We start from the raw sequence: 27,072 nt of genomic DNA, 5'->3' as shown, positions 1-27,072 counted from the left end.
TAAGCTCTGTCTCTACATCACAGTAACAACTTCATGTCCATTTACCGCCTGGAGGGTAGCTAGTGTTTGGAAGGGAGAGGAGAGGTGTGTGCTGCAACTCAGTGTTTCTCCATCGTGTTTCTGAGGGTGTGTCGGACTAGCCGCTTGGCGAGCGTTATGACGCGCAACTGGACTGGACTACAAATGAGCGGTTTTTGAGCAGTTCAGAGCAGAGTTTTCTGTGGGAGATGAGAGCTCCCTTTGGGCTGTGCTTTTTCTTCTTGCAAACATATTACATGCACAAAAAAAATGTATAACACTCAAAAAGGAGAGGGGAAAAGGGGCAAAAAGCACAATACCACCTCTTTAAACATCACAGTTTGCAACCACGCATTTCAGAAAGAACACTGTGTGTGACTATGAGCTAGACAGTGAGTCAGCAATGTTATCCAAAGCCACAGTTAGCAAAGTAGGGGAGAGTTCACCACACCCATACTGCTCCAATATGATTCATCAGCTTTATATGTAAAGATGTAATGTTTGTTTGGACCAGCCAAACTAAATCCTTTTCCTCCTGTTACTAATGCACAACAGACTGGTCTTTAAGGTGGAGCCGTTCCATTCAGCTGGCAGCATGCTCATTTATATCTCAATCAACACTGGATTTTTGAGACCGATATTGACATTTGTAAGTAAAAAAAGAAATCTAATAATGATACACGAGCCAATAGTAAGTTTTTTTTAAACAGATGCAGGTTTGTTCATGTGTTTGTTTTCCTAATTGTAACAGACATATTTTAAGAAGGACATTTTACAGTGTGAAAGTTGTGGACAAACTGCAATTTCTTATTACCTACTGGCCAATATGTACACCGATACTGATGTTATCTGCAATCTGTTAATATCCTCTAGGATATGTTTTATGAGTTAAGCTCCATTTCCAAGTATTACACAAATCACTCATATATGTGAGCTTATAATGGCTTTGCTAATGCAGTACAACGACATCAAATTCATGGATCACCAACTTCATATACAAGAGAGAAAAGAGCAGTCATCCTCCATCTTAAGCAGGTAAAGATAGTCGTCCCTGTGTGCGAGTACCTTAGCGGCAGGTGTTGCTGTATCATGGTGATGAGCCCCATGCTGGGATCCGAGCGCATGTACATCGTGGCCAGGATTGCTATGACAACAAAGAGCCAGGAGGAAGGGCTGGCAGGGTAGACTCCCTTGATCACCCTGTTCTGTTACCACATAAGAAGAAAAATAGACATTGTGATTAGTGAACATATTTCCTTTCTTTTACAATTCTGGCAAAACTGCTGAAAACAGAGGTTCCTCTTACGTCTGCTGCACACTAGAGGATTTTCAAATCTTAAATTTGATTTAAAAACGTGGGATGCCACAGACAAAGAAAGGTTTAACCAAACTTTATTAATTTATTATTATTAACACCAACACACCAGAGCATTCAGTCAAGATCCAGGACCACACATTTCTAAACGTGTACAGTGGCGAGTCCATGGACTTGCCCAAGATCTGCCTGATTATCCTCTAGTGTGGGCTCAGCGTTAGAAACAATTTTTTCCTGCTAAGAGTGAATATTTAAACTGATGATTTGCATTTTCCCTAAAGTAGCTTTAGAGTTGTTGAGATGTTTTTACAAGATGTTCGACAATAGCACCACAAATCTTATATCTTTGTAAACTTTCAATTCTTAATTTTTGGTAGTTTGAATTATGTGTGACCTCACAGCATTCGCTTACAGGGACCTGACAGGATAAGCAAACAGATTTGAGAAACTAACAGCTGTGTCTTTGTCACCCCAGCAGGGGCAGAAATGCATGTCATGTCCATGTTAGGAAATGCTCATGATTCCTCACCAATGCCATTAGGCCTTCAGCATTCAGCTCCCACAGCACACAGATTACATCCCTACACACCACCTCCTACTTATCGTATACACACACACACGGTTTAGACAAACGGCAATATAGCCAAAGGACTAAGGCATCCGATGTTATCTGCATCAGGGGTGGGGAGGGTACAACGATAGACCGCAAACTCCTCTGTGACAAACTTGTGATTTTGGCTATGTAAACAAAGGGCACTTACACTGCTAATAATAAATACTGAAACCATCTGTTACCAAATTCAAATGTGTCCAAGCTAGAAATAATAAAACGTAGCAACACAGGGCTCTAGACTTACTTTTCCACTGGTAGCACTGGTGCTACCAACTTTCTCAGGTGGTCGCATCAGCGCATTATTTGGTGGCATCCCTCTTTTTGGTACAGGTATTAATCAATGATCACTGATAAGTGGGGAGGAGCTTAGTATTTCGAGTGATGCATCGGTCCCTACAAGTTTTGTGTTCCTTACTGCTGTTGTGCAACTTCAAAGTTTCAAGCTAAAACAGTTTTGTTGCCTGCAACCATTGCCTACAATATAAACAGCACATCATACCCCTCATACCGCACCCACCTGATCTCTGGCTAAATCTACATCTGTCCACTGTAGAGGCTCTAGACACAACCTGGAGGCCAAACTAATATAAATGTGCGTGTTCGCTGCAGCACGTAAAACTTTTAATGTCCCGCCCCATTCAGGCTGTGATTGGTTGGTCGAAGAAAAGTGACACTGAGAAGCTCATTCACTTTATGAAAAGTTGAACGTTTTAACAAAAGGCACCTGATACAGCTAAATAGACAACTAGCCAAACACAAGCCTTCCTTATCTTCTCTGTGCTTTCTTTTGACTCACAGCTTCACCTCCCTCGCTGCCATCTCCCCCGCTGTATTATAAAACGAGCTGCAAAAGCGGCCGCAGAGCGACCCGCCCACCGGAATTTCTCTCTGCGCTCACAGCGGCCGGTCAGACTGTTAAACGGTATATTTTGAACGATTAGTGGCGGGGCTGGGGTGATTACAGTAGGTTGCGGTTTTAACTCGCACAGTGTGCTCGCACCTTTAGGGACAGGTTGCGCTGTAAAGCTGCTAGTGATCACCAAAACACACTCACCCTCATGCGGCTGACTCGTTTCTTCCAGGATCGTACTCCAGACCGATAGATCTGGTTCAGGGCCTGATAGGATAGCTGCAGGTCAATCCCCTCTGGCGTTATGGTGAACTGGAACGCCACTGCCTGGTGGGCCTCCGCCATCCCTATGGAAACACAAGTGAACAAAAATGTAAAAACTAAAATCACTAAATTATATAACTTAATAAATTGTTTACCGTATAGCTAAATGGGTAGTAAGTAATTTTAATCCAGTTTGTCATATTCAGCATCATGATTTGCTAGCTAGGAGTGATTGAGGGAGGGGGGCAGTGGGAGAGAGAGTTCTATACACCAGCACAGTCGAACGTGCTGGACTCCAGCCACTATGAAGAAAGAGAGATTGCTGATAAACAGCTAAAGAGGAATAGGTCTGAAGAGTATAAACAGAAGTTATGACCAGTCAAGGGCGAAGGGGTTTCAATGCTGGAAAAACTTCTGAGATCTGAAATTTGTGGGACAGAGCTTCTGAGAGAGCACTGAAGGGAGTTTGTTTGGCTGTTGAGTTGAAATATCAATCTGAAATTAATTTGAACAAAAAGACTGTCCATTTTTTTAAAAACGGTCTACATTTACACAACTTTTACCCTTCACCTTGAGAATATTCAGTACTTTACTGGGACTGTAAACTAGGATACCGGTAACCTTTTATAGTTTTATGACATGAACTGTCTAGAAAAGTACAACACAGTAGTTTTAGAAGCCAGCAAGCACCTCAGTGTTTTGGGTCTCTCTTGTATGGAAGCTCTGTGTGACAACACTTAATTTTATGTGTCAGTGGAATGTTGGAATGTTATTGTCTCTGAATCCCTCTGCAGCACCAAGAACACTCAAAACTGCTCAGAGCGCTGCTGTGTGAAGCCCTGTGTTACACAGTAGGTTTAATTAGTACAAATACTGCTTCAACCAAATGCTGAAAAACAACATCTTCATATACAAAATGCTCTTAACATTTAGCGAGTATACTGGAAATAGCAATTGCACAGTATCTGGAAACAGGAAGATCACCACAGAAAGTAGTGAGTATTAGCCATGTAGACTTTAAAAATGTCGAGCACTTTTTGAAGAACAGCCTGTGTGTCATTATACTGCTGGTTGGTTTCTTTAAGGTTGCCATGACAAATTCCTACACTTTTACTGTGCAGGGAACTTACATTTGGGAAGTGAATATTAGTCAACCTGATGAATGACATTTCTCTTTGTGTCAGAAAGAGACCCACTGTTCAGTTCAGGAAACACTGTTCACATACAGTATTTATCTAGCCCACATACTGCACTCAGATGAGAAAGTTCTGGCAAGTGTTCCTCCAAAACCTGGTTTTAATACATCTAACAATCCAAAGGATGACATCACATGTACAACATCCATGTTTTTTCCGCAGCATGTGGTTTTGCATCTCACTAATCTGGGCTTAGAAAGTTTGGACAGCAATAGTTTCCATTCAGCTTTCAGCAGCAGACAGGGTGTTCCCAAGCCAGATCAGTCACTGATTGGACAGCATCCCTGTTGGCTTGGTTTGTTTTTCAATTCCCTTACTCATTTGATTCCAGATCCATGGTTAATGCCAACTAAAAGGAATCCTTCCCATCATTATTGTGCTGCGCAATTGTAATGGCTAAATAGGCAATGACAACTTGGATGGAAACATATCTATCAGGTCCAAAAGCACAATTTGTTCAAACTATTGGTGTAACAGTACACAAAAATCTCGGTTAATTACAAAACGATTTTTTTTATAATATTATTATATATATAGTGTAAGTTTAATATAAGAGGAATATTAACTCTCATCCATACATATACGTTTTAGTGAAAATGAGAGAAATTGAGTGCAGTGTTAATAAAGTGTTAGTTAATTGGTAGCCTATAGTGCTGAAAGTCTATAAGCTCCGGATGTATGTTAGTGTTTTACACCTGGCAACATTTTCTCAACACAGACAGGAGGCAACAGGATGTAATGTTCAAAGTTCAATGACTGAAGGTCTTGTGAGGACTACGTTCTGTCTTCCATAAGGGCCCTTCATAAAAGAGGCGATTTGCAGTGAGTGGAAGCTGCTCAACCACTTTGGCCGCGGCACGAGCGCTGTTTTAATGTTTTGAATAACACTAATCAATCACCTACTGTCACGGTGTGTGGTGTGGCGAAAAACAACAGATAATGCTTTAAAATACGTCCTTAGGAGGATGTAAAAAATATATTTTCTGTCCTGACAGTGGAGCTGACCTGAGAGTGGAGCCTGCACCGGAAGAGACGCCACAGTGCAGGTCTGCAGCTAGACCCCTCTAGATGAAGAAGGCATCTGGTACGTACCGGATGATGCCAAGACAACTATACAGTTACAGTCCTATAAAAAGTAGGTCAACGCATAAGGTCTCTGAGGTTATGTGCACACCTCTATCATCTCTTCCCCTTCTCTCTTTCCAGCCAAGCAACTGATTGCGGCATATTTCTCACTTCCCACAGTTATTTCACACAGCAGAGAGCGAAAAGACAAAGTGAAAGAAAAGAGAATGAAGGTGGGAGAGAAAGCACAGTCGCACAGTCGCTGATACCGAGACGGGGACACAGAATGTTTGTGCACTTATGAGGACCTCCAACATTATTTACATTCACCTCGAGCCATTTTTCAATGCCTAAACTTAAATTCCAGTCCAAAATAATCTAAACCTTAACCTACTTCTAACTTCAACTAGTACATTAAAGAAGCAAAGACTGGCCAGATCAACTTCACTTTTAGATGACCTCCACTCTGACCTGGGAACTTTGTATAGATCCCAGCCCAGCCCTCATTTCCTATTCAGGAAGCCAGAAATGATATCTCCACTCTCTTTTTGTAAAATATTAACCAAATGCTGGACAGAAGCATCAATGTGCACCAATATAACTGCTAAAACGTTTGTAGTTTTGGTTCATGTTGCACAAATTGAGTATGGAGATACCTCATTTCTGGCTTCCACCTTTATTTAGGAAGATTAGGAAAAAATGTCTGCTTTTTAATCGTGCAACAGATAAAATATTTTTATATCCAGATGGTTAGTAGAGTCTTTGATGATAACTTGAGGATGACTTCTGAGCGGCGGCAAGTGTTGTGAAACAACCGTAGACTGTATAAAAGAAGTGGACGTAGTCACTGTGACATCACCCATTGGTTTGTAGACTACGGTTTTAAAGCCTTGAGTTTTTGAGCCGTCGCTGACTTGGTTTTTTGGAACCAGACATGACGATATATGGACGAGGCGGTGCTAGCTACTCCATGATTCATGTAACTTTGATATTAACTGTGATGCTAATTTTGGCTAGCACAGGCTTCAAATTAAATGTACTCACCAGAAATATAAACAGGTGACTCCTAATAAGATTTTTCAAAAGGTGCGGGTTAAATTTACACAGTGCATGGATATGAATCGCCTCTAACCTCATCGCCATGGTAACAACTTGTCATTCCCAAGGAAGCCCCGCCCTAAAGCATACCTTGCTTTATTGTTTATTTTCCTCTTAATGGGATCATAATTTACTGAATGATCATCATGTTGTGTTGAAGCAATGAGACCATAAACTCATTAGGGAAAGTGTTTACTGAGGTAATAAAGCCAGTGGAGTCGACACCTGATGAAAGTTAGAAAGAATGCAGGTTTTAGGCACTTCTGCCTACCTTCTGAGATTTTCAAATACTGTTGGGTATATATTTTATGAATATCTGAGGCTAGGCTCTGTGACTGAAATGTAATGGTATTTACATGAGACCCAAAATGGAGTTTAACCAAATCCAATTAAATATATAATTATAATTTGTCCCAGAGGGGATTTTGATTTCTGGGTTTGTTGGTTCAGTTTTGCTTAAACTTTTGCTATACATTGTAATTTCCCCAAGAGTAAGTCAGCGTTTCCCCTGTATGCATTCAGGAGCAGCGGTGTGCCGCTGCTGAATTATGACCGCCGCTACTAAAATTTCACACAATTATTATATCAATGCACTACTAATTTTCACTCACACACTATGCGAGCACGGTAATACTCATGGCTTGGCTCGGCTCGCTTCCTCTCCTCATTCTTTAAAGGACATCTAAGTGACAGGTGCTGTTATAAGAGCAGCGTAATGCCGAATCGGGAGGTGTATAGTAGGGGGGGGAGAAATAATCTATTCTTAGATGCATCGCGATGCGGACATGGAAGATTATGAATTGATTAACAAATGTCTAAAAATCGAATCTTAATTGATAACGTAATGTTGACGTAACGCAAAAAGCGGAACTTGCAGAAGTGCAGCGGCCGGACCGTATTAGGAGCGCATACAAGAGACCAGCAGTGTTCGCCTGTATTCGGCACACCAGCGCAGCGGAATGAATAACCACCACACTAAAATGTCACACAAACATTAATATCAAAGTAATGATTTTAACTTGCACACTGCGAGCATGGTAACTAGGGCTGTAGCTAACGATTTTAGTATTCGAAGCTTCTATAGATTATTTCAACAATTCATCGATGCATCATTAAGTACTTTTGCTTGGCGAATCCCCCCCAACCGTAACAGAATCAGCTGTGCATGTTTATAGGTGACAGATATTTATTAGTCCTTTCAGAAATTCATAGTGTGTCATACAGCAAACATTAGACCAACAACCAGACAGCTGCTTTACCAACATCACCCGAGTGCTATACAAGTTGGACTAAAGGCTCGTGCAGACTACAAGACTTTCAGCGTCGGCCGATGGCAGTGCCGTTCAGACTACACAACTAACCATCTTTTGACGGCAGTCTTGAAGTCGTTCCAAACCACGTTTTGAAAACACATGTGAAATGTGAAACGAGCAATCCTGAACATCACACAGCTGTTTGTTATTATAAAGATGTCAATTATAAAGACAAAGAAAACGGGTGAAAGGATGGATTAGCACACGCAGGTAGCAGGAGATTGTCTGAGCTACAGAGAGAGCTGGAGGTGAGTAAAAGGTGCAGCTCTTTTCAGTTGAGGACAGCGGCTTACTTTGGCTAGCCTTCAACTCAATCATGATTTCAGTTAAATGCTAAAGTTGCTGTTACCTTGGCTGTGGTCCGCTGGCAGAACACCTTTTTGTTCAGGTGCCGTTGTGCTGTTGCCAAGGTGACATAAGGTGACATTTTCTTTAGCTTGAAATAATCCCATAATCTCTTTGGACACTTTCTTCTTTGTCCCACACCATTTTCCTCTCTTCCTCCACTTTGCAAACAGCGGCATCTCAATCACGTCGTGTTCACAGCATAAACGCGACGTGCGGCAGTAATAAATGTCCCTGTGAAACACTGTGCTGTATAGTTACATGGATTAAACGAAGCATTTTATTAATCGATTTAAATCGAATAGTTTCAGCCCTAACCGGTGCTTGGCAGCTCTCGGTGAATCTTGTGTGTGAGGCCGAGCGAATGAGAGCGAGCGAGCGACAGAACGTGACGGTGAAAGTAAGCGGAGAAATATATTAGCAGTAAGTTTCAGTCTGCAAACTAGTCCTTTTAAGCTAATAAATCTTTTGGATTTTAATGCGCAAATTAAATGCTTAGTAATTATCCAGGGATCCTGTATAGGAAAAAAAATTATGCATCAAGATGCATCGATAATTGTTTTATAATCAAATCGCAGCCCTCTGAATCGTAATCAAAACGTGAGGTGCTCAGATATTCCCCATGCTGGAAAATTGAAGCCGGTTTTCGCTAGCTAACATCCCCCGTCCTCTTCAGACGAGTAGCATTTGCTGCAGTACCGGAGGCTGCAGTTTCAGAAACCGGAACAGCAATTCCAGGACCCTTGTTTACTTTGATACTGCCAGCTAGCTGACAGGCTAGCTAGTTAGCCCCCCGAAGCCAATTATCCTTACCACAACCACCACCGAGTGTGTGCCTAAACCTAAGTTATTGATTATATGCATATCGACCGGTTAACCCTACAGCTGCGCACATCGGCCTGTCTGCTAGCAGACAGTGTTAACCTCCTTTGTGTTGCTGTGTATTATCACCACCACTCCACTAGATGGCGCTGTCGCAAAAGAACTAGGGTCCTAGAACTGCGGTCCCAGGATTGCAGGGGTCCTGAAGCTGCAGCCTCCGGTACTGCAGCTTCATACTATTGTTTCAGACTGCTAGTGATGGGAAAAGTCACTGTTTTGAAAGACTCGAGTCACCATATCTCGTTCATTAAAATGAACTAATCTTTTTTTTTTGTCATTTCATTCATTTTAACTAGGCTGGTTATTGGTGCTGCAGCCCTCTAGTAGGCGATTTAAAAAAAACAAAAACAAAATAAAAAGCACAGTTCTCAAACACAGAAGGCTGCCTGGCTTGTAGTATAATGCACAAATTCACCTCTTGATCTTTCTCCATCATGGTTCTATAAAGCCCCATGGAGCCACAAACAAATTCAAACCATGGAAAAACCACAGAAATATGTTGTCAAAATTAACAGACTTACAGGGAATATACTGAAGCAATAAGCTTCACACACACTAGATGAATAAAACACATTTATTATAAATTTAATAATAATCTCAAACACTGCAGGTTGTTCACCAGTAAGGAGCTGTGAAACAACAGCAGGGCTCTGTCCATAAATAAAATGTAAAAGTTACATTGTGTTCTCTGGCGGACCGGATCAGCTGTTAGCTGTAAACAAACCACAGGGCTAACGCTGCTATGTGGCTGTGTTTTAATGGTTTAATGTCCGGGTCCGTTTGTTTTGGAGAGGAGACGACCTCTGTGGTAATTCAGCTCCCGGTAGAACCCTGTCAGGGCTCTGAAGTGAACCCAGAACAACTCATCAGCTGTTAACTGCAAACACTAGCTGGACTAATGTTACGGTGCGGCTGTGTTAAAACTATAACTTAGCACAACATCACTGCGCTGTAATAACGGTATGCTTTATTAAATGTCACAAAATTATCAAAATAGATATTAGATGTCAGTCCAGTGACTGTTACCTGACAACACACTTGCCTCTCATTCCCCGGTGCTGGCAGTAAGTCAGTCTGCTGAGTGAAGACAGACTCCCACGAGGACCCATGTGAGCGCTGAACGATTAGTTCATTTCTGCTCCACAGTAGCCGAGATGTCACGTGACAAATGAACGATTCAAACCCAGAGACCCACAGTTGAGAGTCGTGAACTAATCAATTCTGTTTCCTGTGCTGACTGAGACCTTGCAGCTGCTGTGTAACGAGTGAACGTAAGAGTGCAAGACTATTCACACGTGTGAAAATTACCAAATTACTACTCCCTCAGACAACTAGTTCCTCCTGAGTCACATACAAGATTAGGTCAAATGAACAAAACGTTCTTTGAACGACACAACACTACAGACCGCGCAGCTGATCAAGAAAGCTTATACAGCAGGCTGCGTCTTTAGCTGCTATGTAACTTGGCATTAGCTCAATTTATAGAAAGTAACTGGTAGCCAGGGACGTGCACAGGGGGGTTGCTCTGGTTGCCCGGGCAACTGCCCGTTTGCCTTTCCTGACTCAAGTTGCCCTTCCGACTCGCCCTTCCGAGAAAAAAAAAAAAAAAAAAAAATAATCGCGATCGCAAAGCCTCATTCACTTCCATTCGGGCACCGAAAGTGAAAGTCAGTAGGGGAAGGGCAAACTCTGTTTAAGTGGCTGCACTGCTGCAGCGCTGCCTGCACGTCAGTCGATTCTGTTCCCTACCGGAATTCCTGTTTCCTTCCTTTATGCAATCATACTACAACAAATCATGCGTAGTTTTGCCCAGTTACGTGATACGTACCAACAGAAGTGAATACGAGCTAGAAGCGCAACTGAATGTACGGGAAGCCAAAAGGTTAAAAAAGGATTGTATTTTTTTCCGAAATCTAAGCGTTTTTTTATTTAATATTTTATTAGAAGCGAGTTTTCCCCATCTGTCAATTCAATCTAGATTATTTATTTTCAAATAAAAAAAAAAAGGAAAAAAAATAAAAAATAATAATGATTAAAAAAACAATAAACAATAATATAAGGAACTCTTTTTCTCATATGTATTTTGGTGACATTTATATTGTTAATACATTTTGGATACTGTGTTTAGTGCCTTTTTTCAGGTCAGAGCAACTGCCCTTCAAAATTCCTGTGCACGTCCCTGCTGGTAGCTGTATTTTATTACTACCTACTTGTCCAATGTTGAGAACATCAGGCACAAACTGATACTAAGCTGGTGTAGCCTACAGTTCTGTCCAGTACAGAACATTCATCTAAAGCTCACATAAAACTGGGAAAACACTAACATTTTAAGCTATTCTAAGTGCATCGCATGCTCATGGACACAACAGCAATGCTGCTGAGACACGTTGTGTTGGGGTTTTATATTCAGACATACGCACAAAACTTTTTTTTTTTTTTGCTTCACCTCCACTGCTACTCTATCCTAGGGGGAAACACTGAAAGTAGCGATAAGAATGAAAACACAGCATCCAATTGAAGATAAATGCAGGCGTCATATATCAAAGAGGGTCTTATCTCTGCTACAACATATGTCAAGGTATGCAGTAGAGGTTGGTGAAGCAACTTTTTTCTAAATTGTCTAAACAATGTTGCCGAACAAGTCTTACCTGCCGGGGAGGAACTGCAAGTTACCGCGTTCAGACAGGGGGGCGGCGGGAAGAAAAGCGCGTGCACAACCTTACATTGTTTCTAACAAACCAAAAGTTTTCTCAAATATCTGACTAACGCCATATATTTACGTTTGCAGTGCCGTAATTCGCTTATGTGCCTTGCTTCTTGAGGTAAATACACTTTCAAGTTCAAGGAATATTTTTATTTGAAGGGCCAGGCTGGGTTCTACCGTTAAATGCGCAACATAATATTTACTCGTGCTCCGTCGATGACGTGCACGATTTTCCATTAAGAAGGTGGTGTCAGGTGTCAGTGTGTAGTCATTCCAAAAGGTTCGGTTGTTTAACTTTAGCTGAAGGCTATTAACAACACACAAAGTAACGTTAACTATTTCTCAAACACCCGCTTGGACTCGGCTGCGCCCAAACCATTAACGTTAGTTACTCCATCCTGTTCCTGTATGGGCAGACAAAAAACACCCACCGCTACAAACAAATACAAACCAGAAAATCAACGCACGTGTATACTAACTCCTTGAAAAGTGTAACTTATTTGCATATATGAACTGTAGCCTAGTGTTATATCACACAGTGGTCCTTTCATGCTCAGCACCATCCCCCTCATGTAATGAAGCAGACCGAGAGCAAAAGCTCCGGAATACATATAAATTGAGAAAAACTCGGACAGCATTTCGAAGACTTTTGATTAAATGCGACAAAGTTTACCTTAAGTGGATTTCTCGGAGCTTTCTCGGTGTGAACGCTGATCCGGGCAAGTCCGTTTGCAACCCTTCCCTTCCCTTCCTGTGAAGTCTGCAACAGCTCGAGCTCTTCCCCAACAAGTCACCCACTACCAGTATAGCGGACAAAGATAGTGTGAGCCGAGAGGAGCGAAGAGGAGGAGGCAGCTGAAAATATGCTGTGGAAATGTAGGCGTTAACTTCGACCAAAAGTCCGTGGCTATGGACCGTTGTCCATAATACAAAACAAGATATGATTGAATTAAAGCCCCCCTCCAGTGTATTTTGACATTTCATGTTTTTCTTAATCATTTCCTTACAGTTTTGATTACCTTAAAAATTAGGTAAGAGAATACAACAGAAGCAAACAGTAGCACAGTATGAATTATATGACATAATATAGAAATACAGTAGGTTAACTAAGTTACCAATAATTGTACAGTTGGACTGTTTAACTGTTTTGTAGTATGGTATATTAAAAATAAATAATAATAATAATAGTAAAAATAGCCTTATAGTAATAGTACTAGGCCTACTACTAATAATAATTATGATAACGACCAACTATATTTTTTTTCTTTCTACAGATGTCATTTTGTTTTAAATAATGGGACAAATTCTGAAACTAGTTCACTGAACTGTGAAGTAAATGCATATGTAGCCCACTGCAATTTATCTGATCATAACCTTTTTTTAATACAGTCTACGATCGTAAGATACGGTTTGTTCCTTTGAGCTTTGTTTTAACACCTTCAATTTTACAAATAAACACCTCTGGACAAGAGTGAGAGCTCTTCGTTTTCCACTTCACTCTGCTGGATGATACAATGACGTCAGTATACAGACACGCCCACATAGAGGATAGTAATTTAAAAACAGGTAGGGCCTACATGAGGTCCAATAGGGAAACCCTGTAATTTATTTTAATTTTGCGTCTTTTAATGTTCCAAAAGTGTTTTCACATGTTTTAAATAAATGGAAATCTTGGAGACAATGCTTTCAACGTGGCCAGGATTTTAGAGTTATGGACCTCCGGAGTTCAATCAGGAGTCCAAATTCCCCCACTGCAACCCACACACTCCTTAAAGAGTTTTTGACTGGACATCAAAAAGTTTATAAAATGTTCAGATTGAAATTTTTGGTACTTCAGTTATTAATTTAACTGTTAACATTATATACTCTGTAAAATTTCTCACACTACATGATGATCTAACTGCTGTTTGTTACTCCACTGTGTCAAAACATTAGCACATTTAGGATGTAGGAAGTTTGACATTTCATATGCTTTGATTTGCTTTATTCCAGAGAGTTAAATAATAACATACCACTCTCATGTCTGTACAGTAAATTCTGCCAGTAGTCGGGTCGCTTAGCTTAGCTCAAAGACTGGAAATGGGCAAATGGCTAGCCTCGCTCTGTTCGTTTGTATAAAAAATATCCACCAACCAGCCCCTCTATAGCTCGCTACGAGCTTTACTGCTAGCAGTAGATTCAAGCTTACTGTACAGATATGACAGTGTTTTTCCCAGCATATTTCCAAAAAAGTACTTAGATATTGAGTCTAAGTAATGCCAGAGCCACACCCTTAAGGTGTTACTGCAGAATATAATCTCCCAGTACCCCAAATTCTATAGAAATATACCAAGGACATGACCTCACGGGTAGCCATGGCTTTGCTCTTGAAGTCTTTAAATAAACCAGGACACTGACATATTATAGTACTGATTTTGCCACAATTCAAAGTAAGGGTAATTACTGAACATTTTGTAGTGTACCATGAAATAGAACACAAACACCTGTATTTCCACTGTTGTTTATTGGTCAGTATTTTTCACAGGCAATAATAATCATTGTCATAATAGTGCACTTTTCCTTTTTTGTAATTATACTACAGACATTTCTCTTCGTCGTTGCCGCCATCATCATCAATAATTGTGTTAGCAGTTTTCTCGACCCACCCTCCCCCCCACACCTCCTCCTCCTTTCTCTCGAGTTTTTCTGAGGTCACGAATTCCTCCAGAGTGAAACTTTTTCTACTGTGTGGAGTGGAGGTTCACAAGATTTGGGGGGTTGGTCATGGGTGGGGTGTGGCAGGTTGGGGATGGAGGTGAACATGGGTGGGAGACAAGAGATTATAGTCGTACAATTCTAACTGCAGAAGAAGAATGAGCAATAATAATGAGAGGAAGAGTTGGTACGGTGACTACAGTGTCGATAAAAGATAGTGAATGCTACATAGATATGGATGGCATACAATGGAGACAGAGACAGGAATGCAGTGTATACAAATGTATACAGTATCTGCGTTGAAGTATACAGCGTATAAAATGTATACAAAGGGAGGGGAGGAGGGAATGATTATATAAGGGGATGAGATATGTGCAGCTGGGACAAGGATGGGTGTGGAGCAGGATTCAAGAGACACAAAGAGGAGGAATGATGGGGGGAGTAGAAAATGTAAAGTTGAGGGGGGAGAGGGGGGGTTAAAGGAGGATTGAGGGAAGGAGGGGTGAGATTTCTTTCAATAGGAGAATTTTTGCGAGGGTGGGAGTCTCTCAGCCGCAAACGTGCCGAGGGTCCCATTGTGACTATGAATGGATTAGATGCAGAGTTTGCTCAGAGTAGAGCAAAGTTCCAGCCTTTCTTTCTGCCTTTGCCTCTTCACGTTTCTATCCTTTAACTAACTCCTTTCTTTCTGAAAGTGGATGTAAGGTGAACTTGACCCTGACCTTGAGTGTAAAATAAAAAAAAGGAGAAAAGACTATGACTTAATGCTCTCTTTTGTGTATGTGAATATGTGACTTTAAACCTCCCTGACCTTTGACCTTTCAGATGTGTGCCTCACTTTCTTCTCACTTTGAGCTGCAGGATGGATAAAGAAATCCTGTGATTAAATGAGAGGGAGAAAACACATTTAAATCCACTGTTAAACCAGCGCAGGCTGAAAATCTTTGTTTGTGTCCGTTGAGGGTGCTGTGCCACTTAAAAGTGCAAAAAAAAAGAACTGTCACATAGTTTTTCAAAGTTTACCAAAATGATTAGGACACCATGCAAAAACCTCACCGATGGCAATGATGCATGTATAATTAAAAAATCTGTTTGCATTTGGATGTTAATCCCTTGATTAAAATATTCTAGGACGTTTAAGTACAATTTTCCAAACACTACAAAAAAAATAACTGCAAATGAATGTTGTTTATTTCCATTGTTGTCCAGCTGTGTCAGTGTGCAGAGTGTGTGAAGAGACTATAAGATATGGTTTCAGTGGAGTGTTGGTTTGCATGAAAAAATGTTTCTCAAGTTACGGACATGACCAGGAAATTCATGTGTGTTTGCAGTCACTATTCATGAATTATTTTGCACTCTGAACAAGACTAAAAGTCTACAGCTAGCTGCTCTGTAAGGCTAGTGGTAGTTTGAGCTAAATACTAAATTCAGTATTGCAAGCATGCTCACCAAGACAATTATAACATGCTGCTGTTTATGTTTGCCATGTTCACCTTCTTAGTTTTACTTGTTAGCATGCTAACAATTTCAAGTTAGCTCTAAACACAAAGTGCAGCCAAGGCAGGTGGAAATATCAGGTGTTTGGTCATAAAACAATGTAATGGACAAATTTGAATTTTGACCTGATGATGGCGCTAGATAAAAAAAGTCAGAGGACCACCCATGTCTAATTATTCTCTGGGGATCACGGATGTAAAATTTCATGGCAATCCAGCAGAGATATTTCAGTCTGCAAAGTGGTGGACCAACCGACAAACCTATTTGCCACGTCACTAGCCTGGTTAAAAAGTCTTTGAACTAATTCTGTAACATTCGAGCAGCTTTGCATCCTGATTTAGGTTCCAATTACCTGAATAACACCCAAATGAAGGGACACACAAAACAAACTGATCAAATGCCTGAAGAAGTGAACGACTCAGCACTGATAAATATCTGGTGGTAGAGGCTTTTGTTCTAATACATAAATGTCCACATTAAGTTTATCTCTCACTGTGTGTGTGGAATCTTCATAAAATGTGAACACCAAGGGTAGCAAACAGTGAAAAGTGAAAAAAAAAAAAAGCTAAAAGGTACTTTTGCAGCAACAATTTTCAGAATGTTAAAGAAAAAGGAGAGGAGCTGTTTTATAGGTTTTCTCAAGGAAAGCTGGTTTGCTCTGCAGTGTCAGACATCTTTAAAGTGACATTTCCCTGTCTTCACCCATCTCCTGCTTTTCGATTCAGGAAAAAAACATGACAAGTAAATAAATAGATAAATAGATAAATAGATAAATAGATAAATAAATAAATAAATAAATAAATAAATAAATAAATAAATAAATAGATAAATAAATACATGTTCAATAAATATATGAAACAAAAATATGTTTACACTCTTGCAGTTTTTTCAAAAAAGCTTTTGACATTCACATGGTTAGTGCCGCCCTCTATTTTGCTGGTGGCAAACACATCATCATTTAAAAAAACAGAGAGAGAGAGAAAGCCCAGAGCAGAGTAGAAAAAAGAAGGTATGGAAAGTAAAAACTAAAATAAGCAAAGTTTCATTCTTGATGAAGTGGGCACTCCCCCCATCCCCCACCTCCTCCAGGCAGTATGGGCAAAGAGTTTTTCTAACAACAGACACACCCGAGTCCCTTTTTCTTGCTTGCTTGCTTTAGTACATTATCTGTTCATCTTCACATGCCTCTCTCTCTCTGTCCTCCCTCCAACTCTCCTTTCAGAGAGGCAGAACGGAGGGTCACGCTGCATCGTTCCGCATTCGTTCTTGGTAAACAAAAAGGAACATAAGAAGGGTTTTGGTTGCCTAATTGTCGGACTACAAACACTTGGTTGTCCTGTTTGACCAGCCTCTTTTTTTTTAAATTCCAGACTTCCATCATCATCTATCTTCTATTACTCTAATTTCATGGAATATAATTCTCCTCTCAGTTAAAGGATAGGTTTGGACTTGTTTCAAGCCTTTCATACAATATTCACATGTCTACACTAATATTAGAGATGTCGGACACTGTAATTATTCCTCCTCTCCATACTGGCTGTGGAGTCATCCCTTCTTAAAGTGACTCCATTATAAGATATAGGAGACAAAACCACAGTGAAAAAAAGTTCAGCTGAAGTTAATATGTGGATTTAGTTTCAAACCGTAATTACAGGCAGAAAAAACAGCTGTCGGAAAAACGTCTAACTGTGATTCAGAGTTGGCGGTATCAGGAATTTACCAGTAGTGTCATCTCCCACTTGCTAAAACTTACTAGCTAGAACTACAGAAATGTCAGCAGACTGCTGGCAAAAACATGAACACTACTGCTAATACCGTAGATTCAGCTCATTTAAGAGCAGCGTTTTGTTTTTGTCTTGTTTCACTTGTTAACAAGCCGCTCCAAATATGTAACACCGCAAAAGGAACAAAATTAGTCTATTTATATGATGTCACTACAAGGCTAGCAGGGCTGGTAAACATCTGGAAATAACCAAATGCAGGATGATTTTCCCTAATTTTTCCCATCATGCCATTGGTTGAGTGGTGCATCTTTCTGCTCATTCATGTCATATGGGTAAAACTGATAGAGATGTTTATGACTTATGACAAACCTTGGCTGACATTTTGTTTGTTTGCCTGTAGTAGAAAACTTTGTAATATACCCTTGCTTATATAGATGGTATTGTGCTACTACTATATAAAATAAGCAGAGTATCCCTTCTGCTACAGCCCTATGCACAACACTTGACAGATCGGCCATGCCTAGTTATTGCTGTTAAACTATGATGGGAGGCCTGCTATTCGGGAGAGGAGTTTAGCAAATGTTAGTGAGGCTAATGGAGGCTGCTGAAGCTTCATATTAGCTTAGGCTAAACATTAAAACGCAAGGACTGTGAATTTTGTTCTTTTATCATTCATAGTAGGGTTGCACTTGGAAGGGATTGTTTCACAGCCAGTGTTTACAGGAGAAAAAACCTAAAGCAAAAAATGTCTATTTCAATGTGGCCTACATATAGCACATGAATGTTGTATTGAGATAGACTAGAAACAGTTTAACAGATCTGACTTTCATTGTCGTCTCTGAGTTTTCTTAGGTTTTGGACTACTATTTTTTTTTTTTGTTCTTCCTTTGCTACCAAAATGGACACCCGTTACTGGCTATCCTCTGTTTTATCTCTATCTATTCATCTCACTCTCTTCCAGTGGGCGTTTTCACTTCTGAGACATTCTACCTGTGGTGTGACTAGTGTCCTCAAAATGGGTTTAAATCTAACTAACTATCCACTTTTTTTCTCCTCCGTTAAAGGCAATATGGTATCATAGCTTTATCAGTGTAATTCAGAAATAATTGTGGGACTTTATGCTTCTCGTACGCTCAAGGAAAAGTTGCGTGTTGTCTGTCCTATTTTGATATTCGCTAACTGTAGGGCTATATTACGTAGACCACATCAGATCCATTCCCCGCCATTTCTTTGCATGTTTTCCTCTGCTCTCAGACTACTTGATTGTTAACGGGTAGCATGAATATTGCCTACTATCTACACCCTAACAATCAAGTCTAAATCAAGACTCTTCTTGTTATTTTGTTGCTTTCTCAAATGACATCCTCATTTTGTTGCTATGCTTGAGAATACACAATTTCCCCTTCAATTAGAAAGTGAGAAGAAGAGAGGAGAACGGGCTTCCAGTCATGTGACTCATCATGTTTGGTCAGGTGGTCTTGAGGAGGCTTGACGATCCAGGTGACAGTTGGCTGGTCAGAAAATGATAAGAGAGAATGACTTAAGGGTCTCTGTTATTGGCCAGTATCTTCCTGCGCCATTTTGACGGACTGATGGGAGGTTTCCTGTTGGATATGAACTACGTGTTGCATGTGATTGGTCAGTGGGAATGTCATGTGCTTTCTTGATTCGTCGAAGTGGGCGAACTATGTGTTTCCCTGGCTTTGAGCTTTTCCTGTGTTTCTCTGGTAAGGTGGGACTTTTTGGACGTCCAGTCTTTGGACTTATCACTTCCAGGGTGAAGCGGCCCTTGAAGGCTGACCAGAGATCAGTTCAACCTGCCTCTGTCATCCCCACAAACATACATTTCTGCTAAAATCAGCCATTTATGGGGAATTCTCCGCAATATCCCTAGATCAGCTTCAAGGAAAAACATTCCTGTCCTCTATCCCATTGCTTTGGAATAATGGTATGAAGCAAGGCAGGAAGGAAGGAAATAGTGGAGGAAAGGACTGAGGGAAGGAAGAGAAAAAGGCTAGGCAGATGACCCTCGCCCCTCTTCCACAACATTCTTTTCAGGGATGAGATTGCGTCCCGTTGGACGATGAGAGGAGTCTGGTCTTGTCCTTACCCGACCCTCGCCTTTGTAAGACGGCCCCGGTGCTGCTCCCACTTCCGCTCCCCCCGTCTGCCACTTGCTCCTTCTCTCCCCGCTCCCGTTCCCGCTCGGATCCGCTTTCAGAACGGCGGGAGTTCTGACGCGAAGGAGTGCTGGGCTGGCGTGAAAGCTGACCATTCTTCTCATCTGAGGGGCAAGAGGTAAAATCAGGGACAGAAGAAGTGAACAAGCAATTTAACACATTGTACATATAGCATGTAAGTGTGTGTGTGTGTATGTATTACTTACCAGCCAGTGCCTGCACAGAAGGCTGATCATGACTACTCAGGAGCTGAGCCTGAATGGTTTCCACCACTCTCTTGAACCTGCGGCTGGGACCTGAGGGGAGAGAGAATCGGTTCCCCTGACTGAGAGAGCATTCTTTTAAAGTTGTCAAAGTATACAAGTGAGAAAATTGAAACTCCAATTTTAAATATTGAAACATAAATTTAGCCCCAAGGATATAAAGATACATTTAAACTGAAATGGGCATGAAGTGTAAAACAGGGTCCACATATTCCATATATTTCCGGATCTTTTCAGACCTCCAATAATTGATGTTTTTGGCCACTTGAGGGCAGCAAAAACTAGCTGTGAACTCAACACTGACATATTGTCACCTTTTAAGTTGCTACGGCGAACTCGTTAGCAAGTTGCCTACATGGAGTGACGTTAGCATTCAATTCAAATACTCATTCTCTTTTAACTCTGTTTTTTGTCTCCTGAGGGCTTTTTAGATGCTAAATGCGTCACAAGTGTCAAGTTTCAGGTTAGCTAGCGGCTAACTGGGTCTGGCTGGTATTTGGTGCTGAGCAGCTGTGGGTTTTCATGGCTTTCTCACTGGAAACAGCTGCCCGCTGAAGCCGAAAACGACACTACGAGAGCAGTGAGAGTGAACCAAAACAGTAAAGTTGTGGGCCTGACAGCTAAACAATGAGCTGTGTAACTCAGAGTGGAGAGCTGCAGATTCAGGCTATAACTGTCTGTAGGTTCATCACTATGAGCGGCATCTTTTATTTGTCACGTTGTTTTCACAGTGTTTCATACTTTTTTATTATACAAATATCGATAATTGGCACCTTTAAAATTGTGAAAATGCAAACTCCAAGTTTAAATCCCAAAAGAGAAATGGGTTTTTTTAATCACATCTATATAAATTAAAATATAGTGTAATGGGAATTCCATAAAAACACCAAACATTTTAGCAAGTAACCCTGGACTCTTGTTTGTTCATCCTGACTTCAGGGTCAACGTGTCTCTTTGGGCTGACATGACCTACCCCACTTTTTTCACTCCTTCGAACATACATATATACAGTGTATGGTTGTTGCTGTGAGTCCTTCTGCAGAAGACTTGAATAAAGTACACAGAAAGACAAGTGTTTGCCTAAGCAGTTTATTTATAAACTCGAATTGCCATCACAATAGACTAAAGCTGAAATGTGTCCATATTCCGGGATCTTTTTAGTAATATATAGATTACTTTGAAGCCAATATGAAGTATATAATGTGGGGATAACTACTAATTCTACAGCAAATTAGCTTTAGGGACAACACATCTTTGCTTCACCAAAAAAATATTTAATGGGTAAGGCGTAGCCCCGACCCTGAACATTTTACATTACATTGTGGAGTTGTAGACTGTTGTATAGAGTATGCACTAAAAGTTGTCACACTGCATTGGGTAAGTTGTTACACTGGACTGTCAAAAAATAAGAACACAATTACTACTACTGTCTAATGGTTGGAGCCAGTGTGAGCAGTGGGGTGGGAATGACGTGAGAATATGCATTTCCTGGTCATGTCCTGTGAAACATGTTATTTATGCAAACAAACACACCACTGAAAATATATTCCTCTTCACACACATGAGACTTGTGGTTGTCCAAAGGGAGTAAACGGGGCTTCTCCTTTGCGCACTTTGTAAGTTCATTGAAATGTTTCAGGAAGTCAACAAAGTGCAAACTCAAACTCATATTTCTGTGCACTTCATCGAAGAAAGCATTTACATTTTCTCTGTTGAAGCTACTTGCAAGCCTTTTTGTTTTCTGCCCACAGAGGTGCGAACTTCAGGGCGTGTGCAACAGCAAACTGGTAGGAAAATTTTCTGACCACACTTGGCGAGCTGCTTCTCCAAATCAGGTGGAAAAATCATCACTAGGGAACAGTACAAACACCACACTAAACTGATGACTGTATGAAGTAGTGCCTGTGTGCGTACGCGCGTGTGTGTGTGTGTGTGTGTACTTCATACAGTTTCATGAATTCAGTCTTGTGTAGTCCAGGAATATGCCTGCTACTGTAAACAGCATAATAATTTTTTTGCAGAATAATTTTATCTTATTGTCAGAGCTATTTACATAATATCACAATGTTTTTTCAACATGTTCTAAGTGATTGTTTGGAAGAGACGACTTTGTCTAAACTGACATGGGTGCAAATGTTGGCTAAATCTCAATGTTAGCTCAACATAGCACTTCAACTAAAGCATCAAAAGACGTGTTCTTGTCTCCTCTACTTATTTAATTATAATTTTGAACATTCATGCATAACAAAGTTGTACTGCATAACATGAAAGTGGCATATTATTTACTTTCAAAGCAAAAAAATGAAAGAAGTTTGTGCTCTCCTCAGATTAGAGTGACTTTGTGATAAAGTGACAGATGTAAACAGGAAGTTGACCAGAGAACAAGAAGTCACACAAAGTGGACTTTGATTTTTGAGATACACCCTCTAGTTTTGGAGTTATGAACAGTGTGACTCATGTGTGACAACTTACCCCGCTCTCCCCTACTCTACTAAGAACTTTAGTGTTATTTTGCACATTCTATGAGGTAACTGATCATCAGTCGTTCAACATAATCGTGCAGTTTAAACATCCCTTATGTTGGACAGAAAGGACTTTTTGGATTTTATCAAATTATTTTACTTTGTGTAATGTGCCCCACCAGCTGGTACCTAACATGTACGACGGCCAATAAACACATCCTTCTACCTGTTATTAGAGTGAAGGTGACGCTGTAGATGCCCATCTCTCTTCTTCCCTCTCTCTCTGCTCGTTCCCTCTCTCGCTCCCTCTCTCCCTCAGAGAAAGCAATGTCCACCTACAGGAGAATGGGGTTCATGACCGGGATTGTTGAATTAATAAGGTTTGCTCAGACACAAAGATCAAAGATTGTTAGTTACATGCCCTCTCCAGTCTCCATGTTTCTTTCACAGTTCATTTATCTCTGTGTTCCTTTGTTGGGTTTTTTGATACTACCATTGTGGGGCTCCAAAGTTAGCAATGTTCAAATTCTACACAGAGTGATAGTTAAATGAACAGCTGCCAGTTGTTAACCCATGTAATTGTCTGAATCTGAATGTTTATGATGCTCACATTGAAACACACAAACTCTTCATGCGGAGCACTGAGATGTTAGAATTAGATATGAATGCCTGTGTGGGTTTGAAACTTGCAGGGCCAGCCAACATGCGTGTGTAAAGATGGAGTTTTGGGTCTCACAGGGCTGAAGAGGAAAAAAATGTAATAATACCTGGAACTTGACAGGCTTCTGGAAGACAGAGGGGCCGCCGGAGGACTTGTACTCTGCCCGGAAACTGTTCTGAGACACCACACTGTGGCTCAGGGATGGGATCTGGTGAGGCAAAAGAAACGGGGGACGCTCAGTGAGAAAGATCAAATCTTAAATGTGTGCCTTTAATGCCACAAATGGTATTACATAGTAATCGTAACTGGAAATTGTTGAGGCTTATCTAAGCTCGATTGTACTCACAGAGAGAAAGGCATGGACGATGTCGGCCTTGATAGAGCTAAGCGGCTTGTCTTGAATCAAAATAAAGATCTGCTCCTCTTTATCCAGGCTGATGAAGTTACCGAACCAGGACCTCTTAGCCAGTCTGCAAATAAGGGAGGAATTGATTTAGGACAGATTAGTCCTGTTTCACACATTTCACACATTATGAATCCAAATCAACCAGTACACAAAATGAATTCAGGTTGTATTATTTTTAACTGGCCTATAATGACTGACATAGTGTTCATTCAGAGCCACTGACGTCAAGGAATTTACTATTTATAACAATTTGGTTACACAATTAAATTCTGCTGCACAGGGAGAACTAATGTTAACACACACATACATGAACATTAGATCTTCACTAAATCATTCCTGGAGGTTGAGCTGGTGGAGGGAACTGCAGCAATCAGCATAACAGAATATTCATGGTGAAAGAGTCAGGTTAAAAATCTCCACACAGTATACTGACATGGATACTATTCAAGCCTGCCCACAGAAATGTCTGGGCCCCTGAAAAGGTCCAGTAAATAGGCCCTCTGCAAATCTGCTTTACTCATGTCAACACATGCTGTTGTCTCTCTCTGTCTCCTACATAAACACATACATGGCTTGCTGCATGCGGTGCACTGTTGATGTTTTGATGTCGCGTACAACAAACATTACTCATACCATGTTCAGTAGGGGTGGTTTTCATTGTGAAACAGGCCATATTTTACTAAAGCAAAAAATATTTTTAAGTAATGATGAGTTTTTTGGTTCAAAATTAAATTTGGTTATCTTTGCCTATATTTAGAATGAACATCATTAGTGCTGGACTGCATGGGCCCTCCAAGCAGCTGGGCCCCAGAATGCTTTCCCCTTTTTCCCCCTTATGGGTGGCCCTGATACTATTGGATGGTACTAGTCAGCTGGTGTGAGAGCCAGTGATCATGAAGCATGAATGCAACAGCTGATAACATGCAGATTTTTCTGACATGAATGACCAATTCTCCATTAATGTTTAGTAGAAAAAAATAAATGGCGCTGTCTGCAAAACTATATTGTAAGCAAATCATTTGTTTCATATTCAGTCTTTAAATTTGCAGTGACTGATTTTTGCACTTGGGTGCTGCAGACACAAGATATGCCAGCAAACAATGCTAGCAAACAGTTGCCCTTTTAAACTTTTTTCGTTTCATATTTACAAATTCAACAGATATGGAGCAACATTAGCATTCATTTGGAGTCGTGTTTCTGACCACCTGATGAATGGAAAACCAGTATGCACTCTCCATTTTGCTCTGTTTTGTGCTCCACTAACTCCAGAGAAAAATATCTAGCTCTTTAGCTGCTAAAAGCTGCACAATGTTCCCCAGCAGGTTGCTAACCTTGAAGAAATGTATAGTTGGGTGATCATTTTCTGGGGGGGTCATTAAGAGCCACTCCTTTAACTTACATTAAAGCCACTTTAAATTGATTTGGGGGTAAGCTTGGTGGGAAAGATCATTTCAAATGTTTCAAGTGCAATTTCCTGTGCTTCAAGAATGTTTTTACAAAAGAAAAAGGTTATCCTACTACAAGGATCACATCTCTGTAAAAAAGTTAATTAAAATTAGTTATCAAATATAAACCCTCTAAACAACTACTAAATTAAGCTTGTGGTGGGATTGATTGTCAGTTAATATGTCAAACTGTTTGCAAATAGAGAAAGACAAACTGAGACTGTGCAGACTTACTCTGGACTGGACTCCGGAGTCAAACTGGACATGTCCTCTGATGTAGGGACTAAAAAAGAGAAAGAGAGAGGAGAGAGGAAGAAAAATGGTAAAGAGCAGTGAATCTTGATGACAGGCCATAATTTAATTGCCCTAATTACAGATTATCACAGAATTAGACATTACTCAACACAGCCGCAGGCTGCAGGCTGGGGCATGCAGTCATTTCTTGATAATAACAGATTCTATCTTGGATGCAGCGACACAGTAGGAGACCTGATTGCTTAAACTGTTAGCAGAGCATCTTGACATTGATGGAGACAAATGTTACTTCTTGCTACAGCTGCAAAACACATGTTTAGGATTTATTTTTTCCCCCAAACAATCAGTGTAGAGGATTGACGCCGTCATCATTCACTTTGTGTTTGTTAAAATTCTTCAACGTCACTCACCTTGTAGTTTGCGCCGATGGAAGCGTGGCGAGCCCAGGAGGTTGTTTTTGAACGAGTTGAGCCTTGTTCTCCAGTGGCCGGAGCTCGAGGCAGCCAGGCTGCCACTGCCGCCCGGGCTGGAGGGCGGGGTCAGTGACAGCGAGACCCCGCCGGCTCCGTCCACTCTGGAAGAAGAAGACGAGGAGGAAGAGGAGGGCGGGGTGGTGGAGGAAGGGTGTTGGATTTGGTGCACAGGTGTGCCCAGCGGGGTGGGCAGCGGTGAGCCCTGCGGCGTGACCTGCGACACAGGAGGAGGGGTAGCAGAGGAGTTAGAGGACGAGTGGACGTTCTTGGACTTGAACACAGACGGAGAAGGGAAGTTGAAGAAGCGTGGAATGGGGGAGAGGAGTGGGGACGGGGACGGGGAAGGAGAGCGTGGAGTCTGGAGAGGGAGGGACTTCATGGAGTGGAGCGGGGGCCGGTCAGTTGGGCCCTTTGAGGGCAGGGTCTGGGTTTTTGGGTCAGGCGCCTGGCGGGTAGGCCGAGAGGTGGTGGCACTTCCTGGTTTGGGGTCTTTTGAGGAGGAAGCGGAGGTGGGGGTGACTTCTGGTTGGCTGAAAGTGAAGACCGGGCTCTGATGGGCAGACAGAGAGAGATGGGGAGAAGGAGGGAAAGAGGGATGAGAGAGCAATGGTCATGAATTATGGTTCATGGAAATGATTCTTCAACAAGCCTTGATCAGGTGCAAGATGAATTTGTGTGTTTATGTGTGTTTTTAGTCAGCATGCGTACACACACTTTGGAATGAGGCAGCATGGGGTGTCTATAAAATGCGAATGTGTATGACTGATGATGTATGATAGAACAGCGTGGCAAGCAGTGACTGCTGAGAAAGAGTTATCAGAGCAAAAAACATCATCAGAGGACATTTGGTTTTGATGGTGACATGGTTTTGGGTTTTCTTCAGTTATTTCCAGTTTTATGTTAAAGAGTTTGATTGTCTGCCCTGCCCTGTAAGTTTCATCTGTGTCTAGTTCTCCTTTCCTCATTTGTATTCAATGAGTCAAGCATCCCTGCCATTTTGCTAGCGTTTTTGGACCTTGTTTCCCTTGAACCTTGCCTGTGCTTTTGGATTTTGATTCTTGAATGATTGTTGAACCGCTCCCTTCTGGAATTGTTTGCCAGTGCATACTGCATTCCTGGTTTTGTCCCTTGCCTGCCTCACCTTCCCGTGAGCCTGTGTACTTTTTGATTTAATCTAAATACCATTTGAACTGCGCCTGCTCTGCCCTGGTGTCTGCATTTGGGTCCAAACCCTTGTGTTCCTGTTCCCCGCTTAAACAAACTGTGACAGATGGCCAAATCTGAGATATTGAAGCTGCTGATAATACATATGTTTACTGTATATACTGTGTATTGAATAGGAAAATACT

General features: G+C 41.1%; 2 protein-coding genes across 4 annotated transcripts in view; both read right to left on the bottom strand.

Annotated features, from left to right (window-relative positions):
• The window catches only part of cpt1a2b (carnitine palmitoyltransferase 1A2b), a 54,169-nt gene extending 41,676 nt beyond the window's left edge, over positions 1 to 12,493 (bottom strand). For both annotated transcript variants that reach the window (XR_005440520.1, XM_038692621.1), the window contains exons 1-3: positions 12,337 to 12,493; positions 3,001 to 3,143; positions 1,084 to 1,223 (exon numbers count right to left, since the gene is read on the bottom strand). Coding sequence is in view for 1 of the 2 variants with exons in the window: in XM_038692621.1 (XP_038548549.1) it covers positions 1,084 to 1,223; positions 3,001 to 3,141 (281 nt within the window). In the remaining variant the exon portion in view is untranslated. The remainder of the gene's footprint in view (positions 1 to 1,083; positions 1,224 to 3,000; positions 3,144 to 12,336) is intronic.
• Positions 12,494 to 14,147: 1,654 nt separating this feature from the next.
• Positions 14,148 to 27,072, bottom strand: part of LOC119882542 (serine/threonine-protein kinase BRSK2-like) — a 28,432-nt gene continuing 15,507 nt past the window's right edge. Inside the window, exons 14-20 of one of the 2 annotated variants that reach the window (XM_038692600.1) lie at positions 25,661 to 26,273; positions 25,230 to 25,278; positions 23,491 to 23,614; positions 23,251 to 23,352; positions 22,710 to 22,818; positions 19,965 to 20,054; positions 14,148 to 19,862 (exon numbers count right to left, since the gene is read on the bottom strand). In XM_038692600.1, coding sequence (XP_038548528.1) covers positions 19,633 to 19,862; positions 19,965 to 20,054; positions 22,710 to 22,818; positions 23,251 to 23,352; positions 23,491 to 23,614; positions 25,230 to 25,278; positions 25,661 to 26,273 — 1,317 coding nt within the window. In that variant the 3' untranslated portion in view covers positions 14,148 to 19,632. The remainder of the gene's footprint in view (positions 19,863 to 19,964; positions 20,055 to 22,709; positions 22,819 to 23,250; positions 23,353 to 23,490; positions 23,615 to 25,229; positions 25,279 to 25,660; positions 26,274 to 27,072) is intronic. The other variant, XM_038692608.1, reaches the window with a different exon arrangement.

Source organism: Micropterus salmoides, unplaced genomic scaffold, assembly GCF_014851395.1.
Source record: "Micropterus salmoides isolate LMB-PRFRI ecotype aquatic unplaced genomic scaffold, ASM1485139v1 Ms_hic_scaffold_10, whole genome shotgun sequence".
Lineage (NCBI taxonomy): Eukaryota > Metazoa > Chordata > Actinopteri > Centrarchiformes > Centrarchidae > Micropterus > Micropterus salmoides.
Note: the sequence above shows the minus strand (reverse complement) of the source record. Positions and strands in the feature narration are given on the sequence as shown.